The 26235-nt window shown below is 34.3% G+C and overlaps 2 protein-coding genes across 2 annotated transcripts; one reads left to right on the top strand and one right to left on the bottom strand.

Annotated features, from left to right (window-relative positions):
• Nucleotides 1-327: 327 nt before the first annotated feature.
• LOC133193775 (probable proline iminopeptidase) lies at nucleotides 328-19448 on the bottom strand. Its single transcript, XM_061329706.1, has 8 exons — nucleotides 19345-19448; nucleotides 14424-14574; nucleotides 13578-13701; nucleotides 7630-7805; nucleotides 7177-7261; nucleotides 5618-5805; nucleotides 3633-3777; nucleotides 328-762 (listed from the first exon to the last, which is right to left on the bottom strand). Exons 1-8 carry the CDS (start codon nucleotides 19421-19423, stop codon nucleotides 652-654), a joined length of 1059 nt encoding a protein of 352 aa, XP_061185690.1. The 5' UTR covers nucleotides 19424-19448; the 3' UTR covers nucleotides 328-651.
• A 235-nt stretch (nucleotides 19449-19683) lies between these two features.
• Nucleotides 19684-26235, top strand: LOC133193774 (E3 ubiquitin-protein ligase HACE1-like). The gene is made up of 9 exons (XM_061329705.1): nucleotides 19684-19753; nucleotides 21593-21826; nucleotides 22043-22125; nucleotides 22898-23002; nucleotides 23135-23186; nucleotides 23338-23454; nucleotides 23827-23925; nucleotides 24020-24082; nucleotides 25226-26235. Exons 1-9 carry the CDS (start codon nucleotides 19723-19725, stop codon nucleotides 25393-25395), a joined length of 954 nt encoding a protein of 317 aa, XP_061185689.1. The 5' UTR covers nucleotides 19684-19722; the 3' UTR covers nucleotides 25396-26235.

Genomic DNA, 26235 nt, shown 5'->3' with positions numbered 1-26235 from the left:
AAACCACTTCTTATCTGAATACATGTACATGCTTATATAAAGGATGGTGCTGAAAATTGGCCAAAAATGCAAATTTCTACAATTCAGAAATATGAGCTGGGGATGGTGTTCCAAATAATTTTGCCACTATTTACTACACATCAGATACCAATAAGTTAATTTACGGTTGTGTCCCTTCAATGATTATGTCTGTTGTCTTTTCTTCTGTGTGTATTTCCTAATTCTATTTTTGGAGCATTAGCTTATTTTTCCTTGTGCTATCTAATATAAAAGTTTTTGAATTTAAAGTCCATATTTTTAGGGTAAGCTATTGAAAAAACAAGTAAATTCTGTGAAAATATTTTATTTATTATTCTTTGATTTATACATGTTTATTGAATAAATTAAAAATATACAAACTGAATATTTTAATTTCTGTGATATTAAATGAAGCACAAAATATCACAAAGGTTAACTGCAGACATGTACTGTTAACCATCCCAATACATCTGTAAAATATTCTGTGCAAGAAAGGCTGTCACATTTCTGTTTATAATTATGCACTTGTTCGTAAATTTTAGTCCAAATAAGCTGTGTTTGTTGTAATTCTTTGTGATGCCCTGTAAAAGTTTGGATGTTCAATTTCGAATTTTACATTTGCCTGTATTTTGTTTATAGAGTTTTGTATTTGTCCGTGGCATCCAGTAACAGAGATGCAGTTCCAGACTCCCTGTTGGAATGTCCAGCATCAGGAACAATATGAAACTCAGCCTCGGGCCATTTCTATAAAAAAAAAACATAGGTAATCAAAGATTACAAAGCTCACCTCGGCGAATGTTATCTAAAAGTACAGCAAATTTCACATCAAACTTTTGTTCCTAGTTAGTGTATATCCCAAGATTGATATCCATGCAAGTTTGGTTTAAGTAGGACTTATAGTTACTTGGAAAAAGAACTGCATGCTCAAAAACCCTTCAACCTGTTTATTATCAAGAAAATTTTGGTCAGTTTCAACATCCAAAGCAAGTCTAGAAGTGTTCATCCTTAGATGCACCATCTATGCAAGTTTAATCATAACAGGCCATAATATTATATAGCTACTCCAAAAAATTACCCGGGTCACTCATCTGGAAAATGTTGGTTAGATTCAGAATCCAAAGCAAGTCTGCAAGTATCCATCTCTAGATACATCATCTATGCTAATTTGGTAAAAACATGGCTAAAATTCACACATGTGGAAAATCTAGGTCGGATCCAGCATCCGAAGCAAGTGTGGTAGTGTCCATCGCTAGATGCATCATCCATGCAAGTTTGGTCCAGGTAGGGCTTATATTTACTTGGGAATTGACTTGGTCCTAAAACTTTAATCTGGTCACTCAACTGGAAAATCTAGGCCAGATCCAGCATCCAAAGCAAGTGTGGTAGTGTCCATTGCTAGATGCATCATCCATGCAAGTTTGGTCCAGGTAGGGGTTATAGTTACTTGGAAATGGACCTGCTCCAAAAATTTTAACCTGGTCACTCATCTGGAAAATCTAAGTCAGACCCAGCATCCCAAGCAAGTGTGGTAGTGTCCATCCATAGATGCATCATCTATGCAAGTTTAGTCTAGGTAGGGTTTATAGTTAGTTTAGTTACTTGGGAATGGACTTGCTCCTAAAACTTTAACTGGGATGCCAACACTAACACCGACACCGACCCCAGAGTATAGCATAAGCTCATCTTGACTTCATCGAGATGAGCTAAAAGGTCATTCTTTGAAAAGTTGAATGGATAAAACTCCTAAAAATCCTGTATTGTAAGTTATGCATTCCAGTAGAACAATGATTAGCAAGTGGGGATGGAAGTGGCCGGCAAGAGAGGGACTTTTTCACTCACCCCCTCCCCTAAATAGAAGACAAGATGCCCAAGGTTCTTAATGGCCACCTGAGTACAATACAGCACTAAAGAATCCATAGACAGGCTAAAATTTAGGCGCCAGCTGGTGCCTTATCAAAAAATTTAGTCACCAATGCAAATTTTTAGTTAACAGACAATTTTTTATTAAGGTGCAAACTTTAAAAGTTAATATTATAAATCAATATAGGGACCTATGATGTGACTTAGAAAACAGGACATGTCCATGTCTAAGAATTATTTCCTCTTCTTTTAAATTTCTTTTCATTTTTTCAGAAAAATTGTTAAAAATGTTAAAATTTCCGGAATTTGATGATCGCCAAGTCAATTTAAAATGGTCGCCAATTTGGCGACTTACGGAAAAATTTTATGCGCCAATAAAAATTTTTAGGTGCCATGGTGACTAAATTAGTCACCAATTAGAGCCCTGATAGAAGTATGAAATTAAACGAAATACACTGATAGATGAAGATATGTTGAAATATGATACATGCAAGAGAAAAAAGATAGTCAGGGATCAACAAAACAGTTAGTCTACAACTCGGAAACAAATCATATGGTAGATCTCTTTATTTGCCTGTACTTACCAGTGCTTATACATTGTACACTCCCATTTGTCACTATTACCATGTAGACAAAATATATAAATAGTGCTTGAGCACATTAACTCATCTCATACCTTCTCTGATTGGCCTCTCTTGGTCTTTGAAGAACATTTAATGTACAAACTAAGGTATTTTTGTCTCATTTTATGTATCTGTTATTTACAAGTCTACCTGGCCATTAAAAATTTGAAAGCAATTTTCTTTATCATACACTATTCTTTTTTAATTCTTTTATTCAATTGACCTATGAATTACATTCTGACAGTGATTAATAATCAAAGTTGAAAAGCAAAGGGGCATAATTTCTCTCAGTAGAGTACAAGTTTCTCTACAAGATGTATGATGCATATCGCATGTTGGAGGACTGAAGAAAACAGATGGCAATAGGTCACATGAGTGATTCCAGTGAATTAAAAAAAGGTACAAAGTTAATTATAGTTGTGTTCCCTCGATAAATAAAAACTGCTGATGTCATTTCTAGCTCGTCTGCTCAAGTGAGCTTTTCTGATTAAATTGATCACTATTTGTTGTCATCGTAAATTTTTCACAATTTCATCTTCTCCTCCAGAACCACTGGGACAATTTCAAACAAACTTGCCAAAAAACATCTTTGGGTAAAGGAGATTGATTTCAACTTTACTCAAATGAAGGGCCACACCCTCTTTCAAGGAGAGATAATTATAATTTAATGTCATTTTAAAAAAAAATTTCTTCTCAAGAACCACTGGGCCAGAAAAGATGAAATTTATTTGAAAGCTTCATTACATAGTGTAGATGCAAGTTTGTTCAAGTCAAGACCCTGGTAGTAGAATGGGCACAAATAGGGGATCAAAGTTATACACAGGAATATACATGTATTGGAAATATCTTTAAAAATCATCTTCTCATGATGAACAAAGCCATGATTAGTCATATTAATGAAGAAACATCCACGGGTAGTGTAGATTTAAGTTTGTTCAAATCATAACCCCTGGGGGTAGGTTGATGCCACCACAAAAGATCAAAGTTACACATAGGAAGATGTAGGAAATTCATTAAGAATCTTCTCAAGAACAACAGAGTGATGGTCAGACTAATTACCATGAACTCCAAATTAGGAAACGATGGATATACACTTTTTTCAAAGAACAATTTATTTTCAAAAGAAATTACCTTATGCAGTAACCAAGCTGTTTCTGCTGGACAGACCACATCGTACCTGCCCTGGACTATGGTGCAAGGAATGTGACGAATTTTATCTACATCATCCAAGAGTTGTCCATCCTTCTTCATGAATCCTCCGTTTACAAAATAATGACTGAAATTTTAGGCATCAGAAAAAATTAGTTTTTCGTTGGGATTGCATTACAGTGCATTTTCTTTCAATTAGGAAATCATTTCTAAGTTCCATAATTTTTTTGTTTTAAATTCAAGGGGATATTTTCCAGTATAATTAAAAAATTAATAAAATTCATTAAAAAATATATTTTATGGATTTCAAGCCTTTTTATAGCAGACATTTAATATCAAAAACAAGAAAGAGTGTAATATACTGTATAGAGGGGAATTTTTGCCCCAATTTTAATTTTGACACCCCCTTTTCCCCTTGTTGCAAGTGAGCGAATTCAAAACAGGACATACCAAGAGAAGAAAGATTAATCTCCTTTTATACAACTTTGTCTGGGTGAATTCAAAATGGGGCTACTGAAAGTGTGTGCAGGATTAGATATGCTGACAATAACACAGGGCAAAAATAACCCTGTATACGGTAAATAGACAGAACAAGTGACAATCAAGACAAATTGTGTAATCTTCAATGAACTTTAATCTTTTGAAAATAGTCCGACAAATTAAAGAGAAATTATCCATTCATATTCATGTTCAGAATCATTCTCTTTAGAAATCTTATTCCTGAATATCAAACTACATTCTTTTCAATTTTTTATTGAATGTTAAAAATATGTAAAAATCAAAAGAGGTCTCTGTAAAATCCCAAAAAAGCTGTTTAGAAATATGATGTAATGAATAAAAAAAAGACAATGATATGAAGACTTACTTGCTTATGAGAAGAAAAGGCATGCAATCATGCCAATAAAATTTAAAATACCATTCAAAATAAACACACGTCTACTGCAATGTAGTAAATATTTTCCTTTATTACTTATCTTTCATTCATAATTTTTTTTTTCAAGGCGACTGAAAAAAATGGAAATTTGTGTTAAAAAATGTAGAATAAAGGTTGTTTAAAATTTAAAGTTCTTTAGACTAGCCAAAATAAAAAGTTTAAGAGCATCTGACTGATAGATCTTTTAATATTTCATTCTCTGTATTTTGCACGTATTACATGTTTAAAATTTAAAATAAGTCTAGAAATGTTTTAGAAACAAACCCTCCCTCCCCCTCCCACCCAAGTGGCAATATTTAAACAGGTCAAATTTAATAGAATATCCCTAATGATAGTCAAAATTTAAAAAAAAGAAAACCCTGTAGAAAAACTTGCATGAGAAATCCTGATTATTTACCATAAATAATCGCCTATAAGTCGGTTTTTTGGGAGTTAAATTTTGGTCCAAAATTCTATGTCCGACTTATAGGCGAGTCATAAAAAGATTGACAGCGAAATGTTGTATTCTATAAAAATTTCAACGGATTATTGTTGAACAAAGTCTGGATATATTATATCATTTATGTATTCTAAGATTATACATAAAGTTCAAGTATTTACATATTTTAATAACTTTATTTTTTCTAAAGTGTGCATTTTGTATTTTTCTTAATGATTTAAAATTAAATAACGGCGTCATTTCTAAAAATATTAATCGAAACCAGGTTAAAAGATTGCAGCATTCATTTGAAATTGTCAACTGATTCTGGCAAAAAGTTGCATCGACTTATAAGCGAGTCAATGGCAAATTCCTCCAACATAACCTCAAAAAATACATCCGACTTATAGGCGGACCGACTTATAGGCGAATATATATGGTAATAAAGAATTTATTGAACCACTTGTGACAATCCAGTCATGATAAGGTATTAGTTGAACTCAGCTTTTGGCCTCTGTCAATCATATAACCCAACCAAATAGCCAAAAGTAGATCTCATCAGAAATCATAAAAGTATAATATTACATAAACTGACTCCCCTCACCGATCACTTACCATTCAATTCTGGCAAACTGCAAAGACCACACATCACTGTCTACTTTCTTTAACATTTCTTCATCAATTAGCAATCTTGATGTGGCCATTTCCCAGCCGCTCCAGGCTTTAGCTGCCTGGACACGAGTATTCTCATCCTCACTGGTCAGTCTTCTGTAGTAGGCACTCATTATGTCCCCCCTCTCTACCTACATTAGTAAATAAACCACTACCTACATCATATAGAAAATCAGAAGTCTCTGATGAGACTGTAGCTCTACTGGTCTGTACGTATAACACACAAGTAGCACTTGGATTTGAAACTTTGCAACATGCAACAATAAATAGAATTATGTATCTTAATGTAGTCTACTTCTGTGCCAAGTTATATTGAAATCAAACGAAAACTGTAGGAGGAGTAGCGTTTTGAAAGTATTTCACAGAAGTTTCTATTTTTAGTAACCATGACAACACCGTTCAACATAATCAAAAACCGAAATATATATTATGTATCATAGTGTGTTCTAATTGTGTGCCAAATTAGATTGAAATCAGACCAAAACTGTAGGAGGAGTAACGTTTTAAAGGAAATTCACAGAAATTTCTAGTTTTAGTAACCATGGTAACACTGTTCATCAAAATCAAAAACTGATACACAAAATAAATTATCTTAGTGTAGTCTACTTGTGTGCCAAATTATATTGAAATCAAACCAAAGCTGTAGGAGGAGTGGCGTTTTGAAAATATTTCACAAAAATTTCTATTTTTAGTAACCATGACAACACCGTTCAACATAATCAAAAACCGATGCACTGAATAATGTATCTCAGTGTAGTCTAATTGTGTGCCAAGTAATATTGAAATCAGACAAAAACTGAAGGAGGAGTAGCGGTTTAAAGGAATTTCACAGAAATTTCTATTTTTAGTAACCATGGCAACACCGTTCATCGAAATCAAAAACTGATGCACTTAATTATGTATCTTAGTGTAGTCTACTTGTGTGCCAAGTAATATTGAAATCAGACCAAAACTGTAGAGGAGTAGCGTTTTAAAGGAATTTCACAGAATTTTCTATTTTTAGTAACCATGGTAACACCGTCCATTGAAATCAAAATCCAATGCACTAAATTATGTATCTTAGTGTAGTCTACTTGTGTGCCAAGTTATATTGAAATCAGACCAAAACTGTAGGAGGAGTAGCCTTTTAAAGGAATTTCACAGAAATTTCTATTTTTAGTAACCATGGCAACACTGTTCATCGAAATCAAAAACTGATGCACTTAATTATGTATCTTAGTGTAGTCTACTAGTGTGCCAAGTTAAACTGAAATCAGACCAAAACTGTAGGAGGAGTAGCATTTTGAAAAATTGTTTACAGACAGACGGACAGACACACGGACGATGGACACCTCTCTATCGCATAAGCTCTTCTGGTCTCTGACCAGAGACCAGTAGAGCTAATAAACCATTATCTACATAGTAAATAAACCATTATCTACATCATACAAGCAATCAGCACTACCTAAATATAAGATACGTGGTTTTCATCTTGCCTTTTATTTTTTCCTGAATCAGCCTACCTCAGGAATAGGCTTGATGTAATCCTCCCATTTATCTGGAAAAATTAAACTAGCACCATCTTGGTAGAACCAAAGAAGTTCACGTCTGTAACATTAATAAATACATGTGTACTTAGTTCACATATGCTAAGAGTTTCCCATTTCTAGGTTCCTAATCCCTTTGTTCACTCATATAAAATGATGCTTTATGATTTTCCAAAAGAAAAGTATCTTATTAGTAAAATGCAAGCAATTTTAGCATAGTTTGCTGAGCAAAATTGGCCAGAAAAGACCTTTCAATTTGACAATTGATTTTTATAATTATAAAGGAATTATAGACATTTAAATACAATTCAGTGTTATCTCTCTTATCAGAGTCTCAATGAACCTCAAGCAGAGGCATATTTATCATTTCTTTGCAAATATGACTACATTTCCTTTCAAACTGTTTTTAAAAATTTTTGAAAAAATCACCTTCTAAGAGTAAATATCCCCCTTAAAACAAGGGCTTTAACTCTGTCTGGATGTGTCTCAGCATACGCCAATGAAAGAGTGGACCCCCAGCTCCCTCCAAACACAACCCACTTATCAATGTTATAGTGCTGTCTGATCTTCTCCATGTCTGCCACTGAATCCCAGGTGGTGTTTTCCTAAATTGAAACATAAGTATTAAACAGTAGACAAGAGCTACATGTTGGATAGCAAGATCTCTGAAGCCACTTTTTCACATCTATCAACTTGTAGTACATAAATCCTTAATTAACTATAGTAGTACATATCTACCTACTTCTAGTACATTGTCAAAGATAAACATTAGCTTTCCCTTAGAGCAAGTGAATGCAAAATTTAACTTGGCCAAATGTAAAACTTGGGTTTCCAAAATGTACATGTAGAAAATGAATTTTACATGTAACTCTATTTATAATTTTGATTTCTATAAGCTCAAGAAATAGGACTAGAACACTGAAAAGTGATTAACATTTTTTTTTAATGTTATTACATATACATGTAAATTGTTTTAAGGATAATATATAGGAAGCATTTTTTTTTTTGCTAATGGTTAGCTTTTTAGAAATTTTTCAAAGGTTTCTTCCTCAGGATTTTCTGATAGAAGTTCGCGATTCTTATAAAACTTGATAGTGAAACACTTTCAACATAACTGATTTAAAAATTTAAAATTCTGTTATGCAATTGATGAACCTGAGATCCATTCACAAGTGCATGTAACTTAGGACTGGAACAGTACACTTTTTTCTTTATCAATATGTATCATGATACACGTATTTGCACCACAGACTGACAGTACAATACAAATCATGATATTTTTAATTGGTTATAATATTTTCATATTGTACTAAAAGAAAGTAAATTTCTTCTTTAATAAAAATCATTTATTCTTGGTAGCTATATACACATGTATCTGTAATAAAAAAAAAATTATTTACATAATGCAAGTATAAAAGTAAATTATTACCGTATATATTTCATATTTAAAGTATTTTTAAATTTTTAATAGCCATTCTCTGTAAGCATTTAAACTCTTATATAGGGAGTGTGGCATGCTAGGTCTTAGATTTTTATGAAACTTGGCACACATTCCTATATTGATGTATGAAACTAAAATTCATAATAAAATGGTTGCTATGGTCCATGGTTACCATGGCAACCAACATACATTTTTCATGGCCTAAAAAAAGCTAAATTTTGATGAAAAATGACCCTTTTTGACTAATTAAAAGTCTTTAACACAACAAGATATTTACATGACTTCATCTTTTTGCCAAAATACATCATTTCTATAGTTCTTTAGATAATTTCTAGTATTGGAGCAACTTTACCTAATAGAAAAAATATTGCCCGTTTTTAGGTAGGATTTTTCTGTGGAAAAATTGTAGATTTTAGGCTCTTTTGAAAAGCCTGGTGTAAAATTCTGCGGACATATGGGAAAAATTAAATACATTGGTTTGAAAGTCCATATATAGTTCTAATATAAACTGCAAAGAAACACTTGGTATTCATATTTTGTTTTCGTGTTACCATGGTTACAAACTTATGCTTTTTTTAAAGAATTCCAGACAAGGGCAATAGGTATTTACAATCAGTTTCCATATAAATACCTGAGTATTTTAAAATGAATTGAAACCAAATCTAGTTATGTGGTACACAATAGCAAAAACAAAGAGAAAAATCAATTTTCATGACAAAAGGTCAAAGGTCAAGGTCAAAATGGCTCGATTTAGATAGAAATTTAAGGAAACTGAGCACATTTTTTTCTGTGTCCCAACTAATACTTTTGTTTTAAACAGCATGAATAAACAAAATTACCATTCTGGTGGGCAATAACTACATGTAGCATCACCTGAATTGGTAAATACAGACAGAAGGTCAAAGTTCAAGGTCACAATGGTATATAAAAATTGCCTTTTTGTCCACCGCTTTCACTGAAAAAGGGGGATATTGATTTGGGTCTGTCTGACCGTCCATCTGTCCGTCAGTCTGTCTTTCTGTAACACTTTAGTTTCGGCCCGATGTCTCGAGAAGCCTTTGAGCCTTTGCAATTAAATTTTGCATAAAAAATCCCTGTGGCCTAGGGAAGACTCCCATTGATTTTAAGGTCAAAGGTCAAGGTCACGAATTCATAAATTCAGTATGTTTAAACACTTTATTTCTGTGCGATATCTCGAGAAGCCTTCGAGCTTTTGCATTGAAATTTTAAACCACAACTCCCTATGAACTAAAGAAGACCCCTATTGATTTCGAGGTCAAAAGGTCAAAGGTCAATGTCAAAAATTTATACATTCTGTTTGTGTGTAAAACTTTCATATTTGAGCGATATCTCATGAAGCTTTTAAGCTTTTGCAATGAAATTTTATATCATAACTCCCTATGGTCCAGCCCGCTCCTCTGAAAGTGTCCCGTCCCCCACCCCCACCATCCTACGACCACCACCCCTCTAGATCCGTACATGCTCTTTTTTCCTTAAGCAGGGGACACAGATTCTCTGAATTAGCTTGTTAGTATTGCATTTATACTTGGATATTGTGAAAGCGTATCCTGTTTTATACTGAAACTGGTAAATAAATTACATTCTCACCTTTAGCTTGATGCATATATAATGTGAAAATGCTATGAGAATGTTTTTTAAAGGTCATTTATTGATAAAAATGTAGCCAAGTCAAAATATTGAAAGCCTATACACTTACCATATTGAATGACTTGTACGTAGAGAATTGTGCTACATGCATGTAAGAACTCTTTTGTTGTTTTTGTAGACTAAGTCCTTAATCTAAAATGTACATTTTTGACCCTATTCAACAGCCCACTCTTTTCCAGTGACAATCAAATTATGTTTTCCTGTGACTTTTTCCAGAGAAATTGACAGAAAAAGCCTAAATCCATTTTTAAATTACTTTGCAATATTATTCTTAAAAACTTGAAAATTTAGAGACATTGATGATGAATATTTCAACCCAAATATGCATGGGTTTACACATAATATATCTGCTTTTTCCCAAAATTTAATCAATAATAATCGGTTGTGAAAATCTGCTGAACCTGTCCGGATAATCTGTTTTTGTGCTTTCTTGAATTTATGTTGGTTGCTTAATTTGAGTTGGTTGGTAAGCTTGATGGAATCGTACACCTTATGGTGTGTAATGTAAACATAATTTCAAAAGTTTAGTCCTTGAAAATGTTGAAAATAAATAATCTGTCCCTGCCTTATTCCTACGGTTTTCATTTTATTTTAAAAAATGAATATAGTAAAGTAACCAATGGCCAGGACTTACTCCACCCCTTCCAGGAACCATGTAAAAAAAAAAAAAAAAAAAAAAAACCTTGTAAAACGTTAAGAAGCGTTATTTAATTAAAGGATTCCGAAGTGGTTCATTCATAAGTGATTAACCCCACCCTGCCCCCATTCCCGGGGTATAGATTTTTTAAATTTAATTTTATGATTTTTTTTTTGGTAGAAAGGGGGGGGGGGGGGCTTGTCAGAAATTTATTTATGTTTTCGTTGTAAATAAAATACAGCTAGACAGATTTAAAATTAATCTTACTGCTACAAGGCTCAATCTAAATGTATCTTAGTCTAGAGAAATGATAAACCGTTAACTTTAAATAAGATTCAGACAATTTGTATTTCTATGCACCCCCCCCCCCCCCAAAAAAAAAATGAAAGTATAATTTTGACTGTTCGACAGGAATCAAACAAAACATTTTTATTATTGGCCTTAACAATTTATCCTTTTTTTTTTATTGGGTAAAGATCTTTCCTTTAAAGAAAATTCTTGCTTCAGCAAAATTATCAATTTCTTTCTAAATGTTTTCAAAATCATTTAATAAAAAAGCAAAATCTGAAATATACACACATAACTTTTCTCTTTCTTTGTGATACAGATAAAGGCAAACAGTAGGAGGAATTAAAAAGATTGAATTTTCTGTTACATCCTTCACTAAAAACTGGTTTTTAGGTGTGGATTTTTTTCTACATGCAGCCTTTAAATAGAGATAAAATATACTTTTTCGTACTTTAATTTTAGATGGGGGTGTAAAGAGCGTTTGTTTTTTCTTAGTCAGATTATTTATTTTCGTGGTAGTGAAATCCTTATTATTTATTTCCAAGATGATCCTGGACAGATTATTTATTTTCTGTTTCACCTTAAAAAAAAGTCTGAAGAGCCCCCCCCCCCCAAAAAAAAGGAATACGCCCAAACTCTATTTCGTGGGAAGGGGGGGGGGGGGTGGCACTTGTTTTGGTAATAATTTTTTAACCCATAGTATAATAATAATACTTATTATACTATGGGTTAAAAAAATTATTACCGAATTAAGTGCCTTTGGGTGGGGGTGGGGTTTGTATAGCACTTATCAAGGATAGATTATTTATTTTCCTGTCTATTTTCCTGTCAGTAGAGGACAGATTATTTATTTTCAACATTTTCAAGAACAGATTATTAGTTTCTAAAATCTGTCAACCCCCCCCCCCCCCCCAAACAAATCAAATGGTCCTCCCTTTAATGACAGGCATCAATTTACATCACTTCATTCAATATAAACTTGATACACCTGTACTTTGTTGTTGCCAAGTCTATTTTTTATCCAACTTTCAACTTCCAGTTTTGTATGATCATTTAAATGTAGCTTGAATCTAATCATTTAGGTAAAATCAATAGCCTACTTCTCTCACATTATAGTGTGATCATGTACATTTCGCCATTGTTCACACATCAAAATTACTCTTTTGCATCCAGGAAATAAACAAAGAGGTTAAAAATTTGTATGCACATTAAATAAACAGAAAAAACACTTGATTTTACTTGAAATCCAGGATATATGTTGACAATTGTACACAACTTCCAGTCAGTTTTGTCCAATGATTTTTTTTATCTCTCACACTAAAGAGCTCACAATTATCAAAGGGAGATAATTCAATTTTTAAATGAATGTCTGCTATTTTAATCATAGATTTCTCATATTTATAGACTGAATACCAACAATGTTTTTAAATGTCTTTTAAAATCAGATGTCATACTTTTTATTTCTGTGAGTATCATGAATTGAAGTAGCCGCATTTCATTGAATAACATTCCTAAAAATTGCATATTTTCAGAAAAAATCAACTTTAGACACCGTTTCCATGGTAACTACTCAACATTCATATGATCTAACAATATTTTTTGGAGTAGTTTATGAGGTGCTAAATTCCAGCCAAATTTGAAAAAAAATCTATGACCATGCGTGCCACAAAAGTTTAAGTGGTTACAGAGAATGGCTATTAAATCCCAATGTTAAGTAAACCAAAGAACGAAATATCTGAAAATTTGTGTTCTGTATTGATTTTTCTATAAACGTATTGATTCCCTAATCATCTTCACGCAGAATCAATCTTTCAATACATAGTCTCAGCCCTACATTGTAATTCATACCTTGATAAATCTGCCACAGCTAGCCATTTGATATGGGGATGCATACTGTTAGTCATTTTCCAAATCATACATATGATTTTTTTTTTTTGATGAACAATCAATTTCTATATTATCATAAATCTCTGTACCTTAATGATTCCATCCTAGAGTGAATCAAATGTCAATCCTGACAGAAAAATTTCTTGTATATTTTGAAGAGTTACCTTTCTTACAGCAAAAATACACTCCTGCACTGAAATGTGTATTATGCACTCGCTTTACACTTTTCCTTTAAGCTGAAGTTGTCTCCCTGCTTAAACACTCATGCACTGTAACATGTATTATGCAATTTTTTTTTATTCTTTTTCTTTAAGCTGAAGTTGTCTCCCTGCTTTAAGACAGCCACACACCTCAGTGAAAAACATTTTCTTATCTGTTGACAACTATTTGAATGGGATACATGTAATTGTTGTGATGCAGCACACTTTTGAACTGACATCTTTCAATGACACAAACCTTGAGTTCTGCAGATGGGGTGCTTTTTCCACTTCCTCTCTGGTCAAACAAGATAATTCTGTAAACATCAGGGTCAAAAAATCTCCTGTCACGTGGACTTATCCCCCCTCCTGGACCTCCATGTCTAGTCAAAAGTGGATATAGAAAGTTATGAAAAATATACATGAAAACCGAAACAAATATATTCATATCTGTCAAATTTGGTAAGGAATAAATTTTCAGTGAAATTTATGTACATACATTTAAAGATATTTAGAAGAATATGTGCGCAGCTGATAATTTTGTCATATTTTGGTTCAAAGTAAGTGAAAAGTGCACCATGGAAATTACAACAGCCTATAGCTTCCAAAATGACAGCTTTTACCATTTCCTGGAAAACCATAATCATGGTTCCTTAAAAAAGATTCCTTTAAAGCATGTTGCTAGCAAAATAGAAATCTATGCAATTTGTGTAAAAGTACATGTACAGTTCAATAATTTAACCTTTTCATATCATAAATTCTGGAAGCCTGTTACAATAACAAATTAAGAATGTTAAACAGGTAAATGTACTATTAAATAATTCTATTAATTTCAAAAACAATGTTAAACTGATAAGGTGGGCTTATCTTGTCAATGTTGCCATTTTGAACAATATATCTTGGTATTATACTTTGTATAGTACATGTACTAAATTTTACAGTTTAAGATGATTTATTATGCATTTTAAAAATATTTCAATAGATATTGAACTTATGCTTCATAATTCTGAGATTTGTAGCAGAAAATGCAGTTAATTATGACATCTTTCATGCTGCAATAATGAATTTTGTACAATACTCTGTATGCTTCCATGCCTATACTTACACAAATATTACAGGTTTTCCAGACTTTGATCCACACTGCTCTACATAAATATTATGTAGATCTGACACCTTCAGATGCTCTTTAGCAAACGGCTCTATTTCTGGATACAGCTCACGTAGTTTTGTAGACATGGTTCTAAACACAAGTGGTTCTGGAAACAAAGTACAAAAGTAAAAAAAATTATTTCAGTAATGGGTTTTTAAAATTTTCTTAATATACAGTAACTGTGATTTATGCACAGCAGATTGAAGAATGTAACATCTGCAGTGCTAGTGGTACTGGTCCAGCACAATTTCTTGATTAAGTTTGAATTAGCTACATAGCTTTTTTAGCTATTCAGAATAGCTTGATTTAGCTATTTCATGTATTTCATCATACTCTTCTAAAATGTGTTATTTTTTTCAGCGTGTGCAAAGTTGCATGTTGGTGCATTGATAGTATTCAAACTTTGAACTCTTTTGAAAACAATGTATGTAAAAATCACTCATCAAATTGTGTCTTGTTGAGAGAATTATGTACTCAAAGTTCTAAAAGTTTTGAGGCTATACAAGTAATTGATTTTGACCACACAGTTACTTCTTGAATGAAATTATAAACATGATAAACGGGATTGATTCGATCTGGTCAACAAGATAATTGATTGTTAGTAATTCAGCAAAATATGAAGCAATCATACTTATCCATGCCTCATTATGCACACAAGGTGTTGTACAGTTATCCAAACAATGGAAATACATCTTTTGATTAAAAGTATTCAAAAGCTGCAATGTTAGAACTATCTTTAACTTGGGTTTTTTTTTATAGTCTATAGTATATACTAATGGTCAAATACTTTTGATATTTTGTCTATTTCTTATAAAAAAAAAAAAATTGTAAAAAACTGTAGTGCATATACATTGTAAATAGCTTTTAATTATCAAGCTATTCTGAATAGCTTAAAAAATTTACAAGTATAAACCTCATTCAAGTTATATTTTACCTACAAAGGGGCAAGAGATTGTGTTGGACCTGTAGTAGTACCCATAAATTTATTAGATAATAGATTGACCAAATGATGTTTTAAAGGGACCATTTTCCGAGAAGTAAGACTGACCATGGATTTCCAAAGATGCAAAGGTACTTCAGTTTGTGTCAACATTCATTTATCTATCTATCTCTCGATACTACTCGCCCTCAAATATTGAGTATTCTGAGTAGGGTGCGCAGCTGGTTAAAAGATATAAAAAAAGTAGAGGAAAGTAAATTTCAATAGGGTGAATAAGGAAGTAGTATTATGGTTTTAGTGAGGATAAAAGTTTAGAAAAACAGTATTCACAATTAAAAGAAATAAAAGGACTTTTTTATAATTAAGGTCTGAGGTGATTAAGTTTGCCCACCTCCAGTTTGAAATGTTCAACATCTGGAAGTGAGACAACACTGCCTGGCAATCTGTTCCACTGAACTATCGTAAGTGGAAAAAAAGAGTATTTATAAACATTTTTTGTAGTAATTTTGTATCTGTCGAAAGGTAAGGGAGTGAGATGAACGAGTAGTCCTACTGGGGGTAACGAATTGAACTGAGGAGATGGCAACCAGACCATGTATGATCTTGTACATAAGTACAAGCCTTGCATCCACCCTCCTTTGTTGTAAACTTCGCCAACCTAGGGTGTGTAGCATATATGAGACACTTGATGTCCTACTATAATCTGACATCACCCACCTTGCAGCTCTGCGCTGTACTGCCTCAATTTGGTTAATATGTGTAACCAAGTAAGGATCCCAAATGCTGGCAGCATACTCAAGCTGTGGACGTACCACGGCCTTGTATGCTGCTGATGGTTCCTGGTTGGTATGTTTCTACGTAGAAAGCCAAGGGAGCTGTTGGCTTTATTTGTAACCCGGCTGATGTGCTTACTCCAATTCAGGTCATCAGATATATCGACACCCAGATACCGAGCTGATGAGGTACTCTCTAATACCTGACCATGAAGTATGTAGTTGGTACAAAAGGGGTATCTGGATGTCATTACATGGATAACCTGACACTTACTTGGATTAAATTCCATATCCCACAAGGTCTCCCAGTCCTCTAGTTGCTTAAGGTCCTCTTGGAGCATTGACTGACAACCTTGTCCGTCCATAGTGATATAGATGACAGTGTCATCTGCAAAGAGTCTAACCTGGGACTTCACATGCTCCGGCAAATCATTAATATAGGCGAGAAAAAGGATGGGACCGAGGACTGAGCCCTGAGGGACCCCAGATGTAACGGGGATGGATGTAGAAAACTCGCCGTCTACCACTACTCTCTGGGAACGGTTACTGAGGAACCCCTTGATCCATGCTAGGTTTCGGCCTCTAACACCAAACTGATGTAGTTTGAAAAGTAGTTTGTTGTGTGAGACCTTGTCAAACACTTTGCTGAAATCTAGCAGGATCAAGTCGGTTTGCTTACCGTGCTGGATGTTCTGGGCAAGCTCATCTACTAACATCACCAGCTGGGTTTCGCAACTGAGTTGCTCCCTAAATCCATGTTGGAGATCATATAAGATGTTGTTCTGTGTAAAATGCCTTACCAAGTTGGATGCAATAATATGTTCCATAGTTTTACACAGTATACAGGTAAGGGATATTGGTTTGTAGTTGGCCGGTTTTGATCTGTCCCCCTTCTTAAATAATGGACTGACATTTGCTGTGCACCACTCTCTGGGTAATGTACCTGTATCATATGAGAGCTGAAAGAGGATTTGAATTATTGGACTTACCTCATGGTGCAGTTCCTTTAATAAGATGGGAGGGATCTGATCAGGGCCAGCTGCTTTGTCTGTCTTCAGGTTTTTCAACAATTTCTCTATACCCTCTGTGCTTAGTACATTGTACCTGTATTTCAGGCATGTGGCTTCTTGCTGGAGAGGGTTCATCAGTAATGGAGATATACTCAGTTGAGTGGGGGAGACTATTATGTTGGTCACTCACCTTCATGTTACATAGCTGGGAGAGGGAGAGAGGAGATTTGGGGCTAAAAACTGACTGAAACTGTCGGTTTAAAATGTCAGCCTTCTCTACTGGTGCTGATTTGAGAGTACCGCCCTCCTTAAGTGGTGATACACCACACGAGTCCCTCTTTGCATGCTTTAGAAAGGTGAATAGTTTTTTGGGAGCATAGGTTTGTTTGGAGCTTACTTCTGAGTCAGAGACCTGATCCTCCAGTATACCCAGGATGTTTTTCACATACCTGTTATATGAAAGTCTTATTTGCTGCTGTACGAGATGTTTAGTACTTTTATAATGCTGTTTATCCTCTGGTGTTTTTGTTCTTCTCTGTCTGTAAAAGAGTTTATCACGTTTTCTAATCAAACGTTTGATGTGAATATCAATCCAGGGTAGCTTGTTCTTACCTCTGGTCCTTATAGATGGTACAAAAGCTGATAAACCCTCTGAGATTTTTTGTTTGAACTCATTCCATAAGTAATCAGTATCTGTATATGTATGTACATTCATGAGAACATGATCTTTATACTGAGCAATATGGTGTCTAAACCCATCCCAGTCTGCCTTTTTGTACAGATGGACATTTCTAGGCTTAACTTTGCTTACCTGGGGTTTTATGTTTGACTCTGTGTACACAATATCATGATCACTCAAACCAGGTAAGGGGACCACTTTACTTACCAGAGTTGGGCGAGTTGTCAAATACAAATCAAGAGTATTTTCACCTCTAGTAGGGAAATCTACCATTTGCTGTAGATTATTGTCTTGTATGAGCTCTATAAAGTACTCATATAAAGCTGTATTTCTACAACTAGGGTCAATACTATTTCTAACCCAATCACACTTTGGCATATTAAATTAAAGTCACCCATTAGCCAGATGGTGCCACCTTTATGAGCAAACTTGGAAAGCGAGATGTTCAGCTCGGCTAAGCTCTGTTCATCTGCTTCCTCTGGTTTGTAATAAGCACCTATATGTAATGATTTGCTACCATGCAATACAACTTTGACCCATAACAACTCACAGTCAGTTTCCAGTTCAGAGGTTCTTGAAGCTGTAAACTGTTTATGAACAAGTATAAATACGCCTCCTCCTCTGGTTGTAACTCTGTCCCTACGAAATACAGTATAACCCATGTCTACTGGAAATACTTCACTGTCAGCTATATCGGGTGTCAACCATGATTCAGTACCTAAAGTACTACAATATCAGGGGAAACAGTATCTATAAGATTTTGGAACTCACCTTTTTTATTACAAATAGACCTACAGTTGATATTTAAGGTCTTTAGTCCTCTACTAACATTATCCATACTACTGGTACTTTGTTTTCGACTGCCCTTTTTTGGTGTTGATGTAATTCGCGGTGGACTGGATGGTAGGTCCATACTAGGTTCTGAGTTTTCTTGATTAAGAGGGGCATAGGTGTTTTCTGACTCTAGGTAACTAAAGGAGAATAGGCCACTGCTGAAGTTTGGCATACCACACTGAAAACATACCCATGAACAATTTGTATTGTCAAGGGCTTCATAAACCTTTGAGTTTATATTCTGACAGGAGGCATGAAACCATGCATCACAAGAGTCACAACAGACCCCTTGGTGGCTCCAAGATACCTCTCTATTACATGTGCCACATGGATATTATGGACCAGGGTTCAGTTCAACATCACATGCCAAAACAATGAGCATTTTGTCTCTAACAGAGACAAATAAAAATGTAAACACCTATCATTGTCCAAGACTTTATCTGTTGACTTTTGACCATGGCACTGATGGAAGCAGCTTAGTATTTAAGCATACTTATGATTCATTTTTGTTTTAGAGTAGGCCTAATCCTAATTAGAAAAAATTCCCTTTGTCCATGGGTCGCTCTGGTATTCCTCCTGTCAAACTACTGAAAGGAACATACACAATATATTTACATGACGGTATCAAAGTGCCACCTACTTGCTGTTATTCCAGTAACCGATTCTGTCACAGTAAAGTGCAATCGGTACAAATAGCATACCGTGGACTTCAATCTCATAAAATCAGGTGGTCTGTCTCAACACAGGAAATACTGCTCTGAAAACTAAAACTAAAACCCATCCGGTATTTGTTCACTGTTCCGGAAATGTTCAAATAAGGTTCATCTTTCTCTCTCTCTCTCTTTAAGAAAAATATCTCAATATTTCTCAGAGAAAGAGAGAATGATAATAAAAAAGAATTAGCTTGGTTTCTGTCAAAAGTAAAGCAGGAGTGATTAGGACAAGAACTTTTCCGGAAATGTAGGATTCTTCTGATATGACGTCATTAGCAAAACATTGAGATTCGTCTGCTTGTCACATGAATCTAATGGATCTGAAAAATTCAACAGGTATGCTTTTTTTTCGTGGAATTATAGCTCAACAATACAATAGCCAAACTATGAGGCGATTTTTTACAGACTGGAATCAGCAATTTTATCATCTGAGTGAGCTAGGCTCACCCTATCATATGTATCTTAGCATGTCAATGTGGAAAGTTTGGTCTATCTACGAAAATGTTGAAAGGGGGGGATAAAAGTAAAGTTTAAAATCCATTGTATAATATGTTAATTATTATTAAACTACATACGGGTTAAAAAATTATTTATGTACCAAAACAAGTGCCTGTGGAGGGGAGGGGGGGGGGGCATTTTCAATGTTTTGTACAATATTTCTTCTGCATTCTGGAGTTAACCTCATGAGGGTGCATCAAATATAAAACGGTAACTCTCGATAACTGAGCGAAACTCTCTGGTGGTGATTCATGCTTGTTTCTTACTCAGAGGAACAATATTTAGTCTCTCTTTTTTCCGCGGCACGTGTTCTCTGTCTCGTTTTTAACTCACCTGAGCTGAAAGCTCAAGTGAGCTTTTCTGATCACTTGTTGTCCATCGTCTGTGGAACACTCGCACAGAGCATCCTTGGGTGAAGGGCACACCTTCCTTACAAGGGGGGATAAGAAAAGACAAACATAGGGTGGGGTCATTAAAAATCTTCTTCTCAAGAACCACTGGGCCAGAAAAGCTGAAACTTATATGGAAGCTTTTTGGGGTAGTGTAGATTCTAAATTATGCAAATTATGGCCTCCGGGGGTAGGGCGGGGCCACAATAGGAAATCCAAGTTTGACATCGAAATATAAAGGCAAAATATTTTTAAAAAATCTTATTCTCAATAACCACTTCGCCAGAAAAGTTGAAACTTTAGTGGAAGCATCCTGGGGTAGTGTAGATTTTCAATTGTTTGAATCATGGCCTCAGGGGTAGGGTGGGGCCACAATAGGAAATCAAAATTTGACATTGAAATATAGGCAAACTCTTTGAAAATCTTCTTCTCAAGAACCACTGGGCCAGAAAAGCTGAAACTTATATGGAAGCATCCTTGGGTTGTGTAGATTTTAAATTGTTCAAATTATGACCCCCCCCCCCCTCGGGCGGTTGGGTGGGTCCACAATAGGGAATCAGATTTTTACATTGAAATATGTAGGCAAAATCTTTGAAAATCTTCTTCTCAAGAACTACTGGGCCAGAAAAGCTGAAACTTATGTGGAAGCATTCTGGGGTAGTATAGATTCATCGTTGCAAACCACGGTTTTGAGTCCACAAGCTACCTCAAACAGAGAACCGATATGAATCACCCGTGGGTTACTGACGATGGTGTATATTCTAAATTTTTAAATTGATTCATGGCCCTAGGGAGTAGGGTGGGCCACAAGTCAATAAGGAATCAAAGTTTGACATTGAAATATATAGGAAATTTTTTTGAAAATCTTCTTCTCAAAAACCACTTTGCCAGAAAAGCTGAAACTTAATTTGAAGCATCCTGAGGGTTGTCACAGTAGATTCTAAATTGTTCAAATCATGACACCTCGGGGTAGGGTGGGGCCACAATAAGTATTACAATGGGGAATCTGGTGAATAGCAGCAGGGCTAAAGCAACACAGGTGAGCGTTGTGGCTCATGGGCCTCTTGTTTTGCTTTTGTTTTAGAATTTGACAAATAGTGCGATGACTCCCACCCCTGGAAGTCATCGCAAAAACTGTTTTCCTAGTCCTGTGTTGATGATAATTAAATTTCTTTTTAAACCCCTCCTATCTCCCACCTCCTATCCTCCTAAAAATATGTCTCATCTGAAAAAAATATCTAATTGCCTTATATTCATATGTTAAATGTAAATTTGATTTTATATGCAGAATCTGATTGGACAAGGCTGATTTTGGACAAACAGTACATCTTCTCTCTAGCTGTTCATTATGCTTTGTTACTCCACCGTAGCGGAAGTGAAGCAGTCAATGGGATTATGGAGTTTGTCGCCAAAACTTTGGACCACATTTCACAATTCCTGCCTACACTAGAGCTGGAAACTAAACTCATCCTGATTTTTTGCACAATTTCGTTATTTACTTGTTTGGTGACATGCGTGAGAGGTTAATTCCAAATTTCAAACTACTTGGAAGAGAAATATTTTTTTTTTAAATATGCATGTAAAAACATTTATGATTTTGTTTTTATATATACTTTCTACCGGCAGTGCCATTTCATAGTTTGAATTTGCAGTTTAACTATGATTAAATTATTATTTTTATTATTAATGATCTTTTCCTTCAAATTAATATGAAAAAATAGCATTTTTATTTTAACAGTGTCCAAATATCGTCGTGCTCACATTTTCCCTCCTGCTGGTTCAAAGTCCATGTACGACTGGAATGTGTTCGATTTAGCAAAGGTAAATCACATCTGTTTATCTAAAAGAATGTCTCAAATAGAATTCCTTTTATTTTCTGATAAACTTAAACATATCATTCAGAGAGAGAGAGAGAGAGAGAGAGAGAGAGAGAGACATTTCACATATTGAATTTACTTTTTTACTGGGTGTAAATATAGCACCTTTGCAAAGCTGTAATGCTTCCCTGCTAACCTCTGCATCTCAACATGTATTCATTATTACAAACACAAAAGGCTGGTCTATCATTAAGGTTCAAAGTATTTACGCTACCTTATCTTCCATTTCTTTTAGCGATAATATGACAATATTATAACTAACATTGTCATTTGCACTTGATATCGTAGTGCAGGCAAAATGGAAAACACCCCCATCCCTTCCAGAGTCACACTCATCACTTTTAAAGTACATGTAGATAAAAATGAAAGCTAATTGCGATTGTCGCGACTGTAAGATCAACAATCGGCAGTTTTCAAAAACTCTCGCTAGAACATCATTTGACGGAGAAGTCTTTTTAAAAAAATACCGGGCAAAAGTGGATAATTTTTAAAAGACTTTTCCGTCAAATGATGTTCTAACGAGAGTTTTTGAAAACTGTCAGTTTGACAAATTTTACTGACAAAAATTTATTAGGATTGGCAGTACGTTTCTTTATTCAGAAAAATATGATTAACAAATAATCATTCACCTTAGGAAAGCATTTCAAGAATTAAAATTCTTGCATATATACAGTAATTAAGTTATTTAAAAAAAGAAAGATTTTCTTTCTAAACAGACTGCGTATGAGCCCGGTCATACAGAGGCTGTTGTCAAATTGGTGGAGCAGTACGGATATGATATCAACTACGTAATGCCAACTAACGGGCTCTCCTTATTTCTGGTCAGTGAATATTGATACTTCATTTGTCTTTTCTTATAGTCAGAATATAGTATCTGTTTACATGTATATCTAACGTACGCTACTTTATAAATATGAATTTTATCTTCATCGGTCCTGTCGCATTTGTTACAGTGCGCTTGTCTTAGTGGGAGAAGAAATTTGATTTTGTACATGCTGGAAAGAGGTAAAATTAAAGTCAAAGATTTTAAAAATTTCCTTTGTATTTTTTTATTATAAGTTTTTTTTTCTCAAAAAACAAAAACAAAAACAAAAAAAAACCCAAATAAGATTAAGTTAGTTCTGACTGTTTATGATAAAAAAAATGTTATTTTTAGGAGCAAATGTCAACGTGACGACATCATCAGGGGACAGTTCGCTCTATTTAGCTACTTATGGTGTCCTAAACTCTCCCCAAAAAGAACTAGAAATACTCTCCGATTTGATCCAGTCAGGTACATTCAACTACATGTATCCAGTCTATAAAACAGTCACTGGTACCAAGCGTCAAATTGAACCTTTTTTCGAAGTTGCTAATTCATGTAGGTTGATAATATTATAAATACAAAATATTATGTAGTAAAAATTGGATGCTTGATGTGACATACTATGTAATATAGGTCTCCACGATCTCTGTTTTAGTGTAATACGTGTCACTACTTTGCTTTAGGAAAATATCTTGTTTCATGTTCACGTGAAATACTTACTTGAGGTCTGCTATCATAGTTTATTAAATCTGCGCACGGTGAATAATATCGAAACAGTTCTTTTGTAGATTTATTTAATTTTTTAATTTATAAGTTTATTCTATTTTTTGGTATGATCAGGATGTGATGTGAATAAACAAAATCAGAAGGGTTACACCCCTTTACATCGCGCGGCCAGCAAGGGGAATATGCCGGTCATCAAAACTCTCCTCAAACATGGTAAGTTTTAGAAGATACCTTCAAAATTATTTTAATTCTTAAGTACATTTTAAGTAGACAGGATTGATTAAACAGTTTTTATTATTATCTCCAGGTGCTGATCCTTACCTCTGCAGTAAATCTGGAATCTACCCTATTGACAGCGCTATAACAGCAGGTAGGATAGAATACACTTTATTTCCTTTATAACGATAGGAAGAGAACGTCCCAGTACTTTGTACTTACCTGCACAGTGCAGTTGTCTTAGTGGGTTACCCGGTATTACATAATATGTATCTGAAATATTATAGTATCCTGCATGATTTCAGATATATATGCATCGCCGTAATTAGGAAATTACAACTGTTTAATATATAGAATCGGAAAACTCTTATCAGATAAGAATATGATTGAATTTCATTTCACATAGTGTGAAGCTTCAAACAATAAAATACTTTCTTTGTTAATACAGGGATAACAGTTGCGATATTGCAGAAAAAATATGACCTGTGCAAGTTGGTTAATATATACATGTACGATGTTTTACCAATTAACAATATTCATTTTCTACGTTGATTCGATATGATTATACCTTTGAACTTGAAGTTTGAACTTTCAAGACACGTACCACAGAGTCTGATACATCTGTTTCATATCTGGATATTTTACAAGAAAAACGTTAATGGTAAACTAACAATAAAACTTTATGATGAACGTGATGACTTCAACTTTCCTATCGTCAACTTTCATTATTTATGTAGCGATATACCATTACAGGTGTATCACCTGCTTATGAATTTTATGTCTCCCAGTTGATTTGATAGGCAAAGGGCATACGAACAATTTCTAAAACAAGACAAGCTATTGACTAAATAGTTGATGAAACGAGGTTATCAACAGTCTTGTTTAAGTCAACATTTGGCAAATTCTATGTTCGATACAATGTCCTTGTCAGCAAATATAATCTATCGTTAAGTCAAATGATGACGCGTTTTCCGCACAAATTGTTAGACCATTATTTTCACGCTGAATTGTTTACGGATTTTTCCGTTTGCCCGATCATGACAAGTAGCATACTTCGGGTGTGACCGATAGACAGGGAATGCTTACTCTTCCATGGCACCTGATTCCATCTCTTATGTTTTAAGAGGTCCATGTTTGCTCTGCTCCCAATTCGTATTGTTCTAATGGACTTCTGAGCTTGATTACTGTTCATTATCTTCATATTTCATACATCTTATTTTTTGCAATGATTACATTACATACAATGTCATCTATTACTGTACGTAATCTATTGCTGTATGTCATCTATTACTGTAAGGTCACGTTGAGGCTGCGGAACTGCTGAAAATCAATGTCAAGAACCCTCATGTTTGGGACGTGGTGGATCCCCACACCCCTCCCCGGATACAACTGGGTCTCCAAAGCCCCCCAAGACGCCACCTTATGGAGTCCTCATGTAAACGTACCCTACACCAAGTCCTTAATTAGGATCAGCTGCTAATTTTAATATGAAGGAAAAAAAAACCAAGCGGACTCTCATACAGGAAAGTTCTAATACGTTTTGTTTGATATATAAAGTTCTGTCAAGTCTCCGTAAGAATAAACACATAAAGCCATCAAAATAAAACAGTTTAAATACTAAAATTACACAAAAATGTTTAGATTTTGAAATAATTTTAAATTAAGATATTTATTTTTTTAGTGAGGATTATTATCTGAAAGTGTAGTTTTATCATAAAATCAAAACTTTTTCTGGGTTAACTTGAATAGCTTATTAAAACATAGCTGAAACCATAGTTGAAATTCAAAGAAAATCTGAAAAGAATGTGCAGCTTTTGAAACATAAACATTCAATAAGCAAAGCACAAGTTTAGTAAAGATTAATTGAATTAACTACTTGGAAGGCATTTGCCCCCCCCCCCTTTTTTTCAACCAAGGCTATGCATAAGCCAAACAGCCGTCCTAATTTTCTGCAGTTTTTTTTCAAAACGTTTTGTATATTTTTTTGTACTTGACAGTGCTTTTCAGCAAAGGAATGTTACCTTTATGAATTGGATTTAATTTTCTGTAACTTTAATAAGCTCATCATATTTATGGGTTTTTTGGATGTTGACTGATAGATACAAGCAAATGCCCATGTATATTTGCACTGTCTTAATGTATCGCATTTCCTTAGAAAATCTGATCGAGAATGTTTTGATTTTGTTTTTCAGTTTTGTTTATTTGTTTTTGCTTATATTATCAATTTCAGAAATATTCGGTCAAAGAACATACCTGTTCTCTGATCAGGTAGTTCCTAGCTAATGGAGAAGGTCCCTTTAAAAGTCA

The sequence above is a fragment of the Saccostrea echinata genome, unplaced genomic scaffold, assembly GCF_033153115.1.
Source record: "Saccostrea echinata isolate AGI-Se365-2 ecotype Australia unplaced genomic scaffold, CSIRO_AGI_Sech_v1 ptg000028l, whole genome shotgun sequence".
Classification (NCBI taxonomy): domain Eukaryota; kingdom Metazoa; phylum Mollusca; class Bivalvia; order Ostreida; family Ostreidae; genus Saccostrea; species Saccostrea echinata.
Note: the sequence above shows the minus strand (reverse complement) of the source record. Positions and strands in the feature narration are given on the sequence as shown.

Coding starts and splice junctions, on each gene's coding strand:
- LOC133193774 (XM_061329705.1), top strand. CDS start 19,723: ATGAATCTAATGGATCTGAAAAATTCAACAG. Junction 21,827..22,042: donor TTTGGTGACATGCGTGAGAG/GTTAATTCCAAA, acceptor TTATTTTAACAG/TGTCCAAATATCGTCGTGCT. Junction 23,926..24,019: donor CAAAACTCTCCTCAAACATG/GTAAGTTTTAGA, acceptor TATTATCTCCAG/GTGCTGATCCTTACCTCTGC.
- LOC133193775 (XM_061329706.1), bottom strand. CDS start 19,423: ATGAGATTGAAGTCCACGGTATGCTATTTGTACCGATTGCACTTTACT. Junction 7,806..13,577: donor CCCCATCTGCAGAACTCAAG/GTTTGTGTCATT, acceptor GTTTCAATTTAG/GAAAACACCACCTGGGATTC. Junction 763..3,632: donor CAGCTTGGTTACTGCATAAG/GTAATTTCTTTT, acceptor TTTTTTTTATAG/AAATGGCCCGAGGCTGAGTT.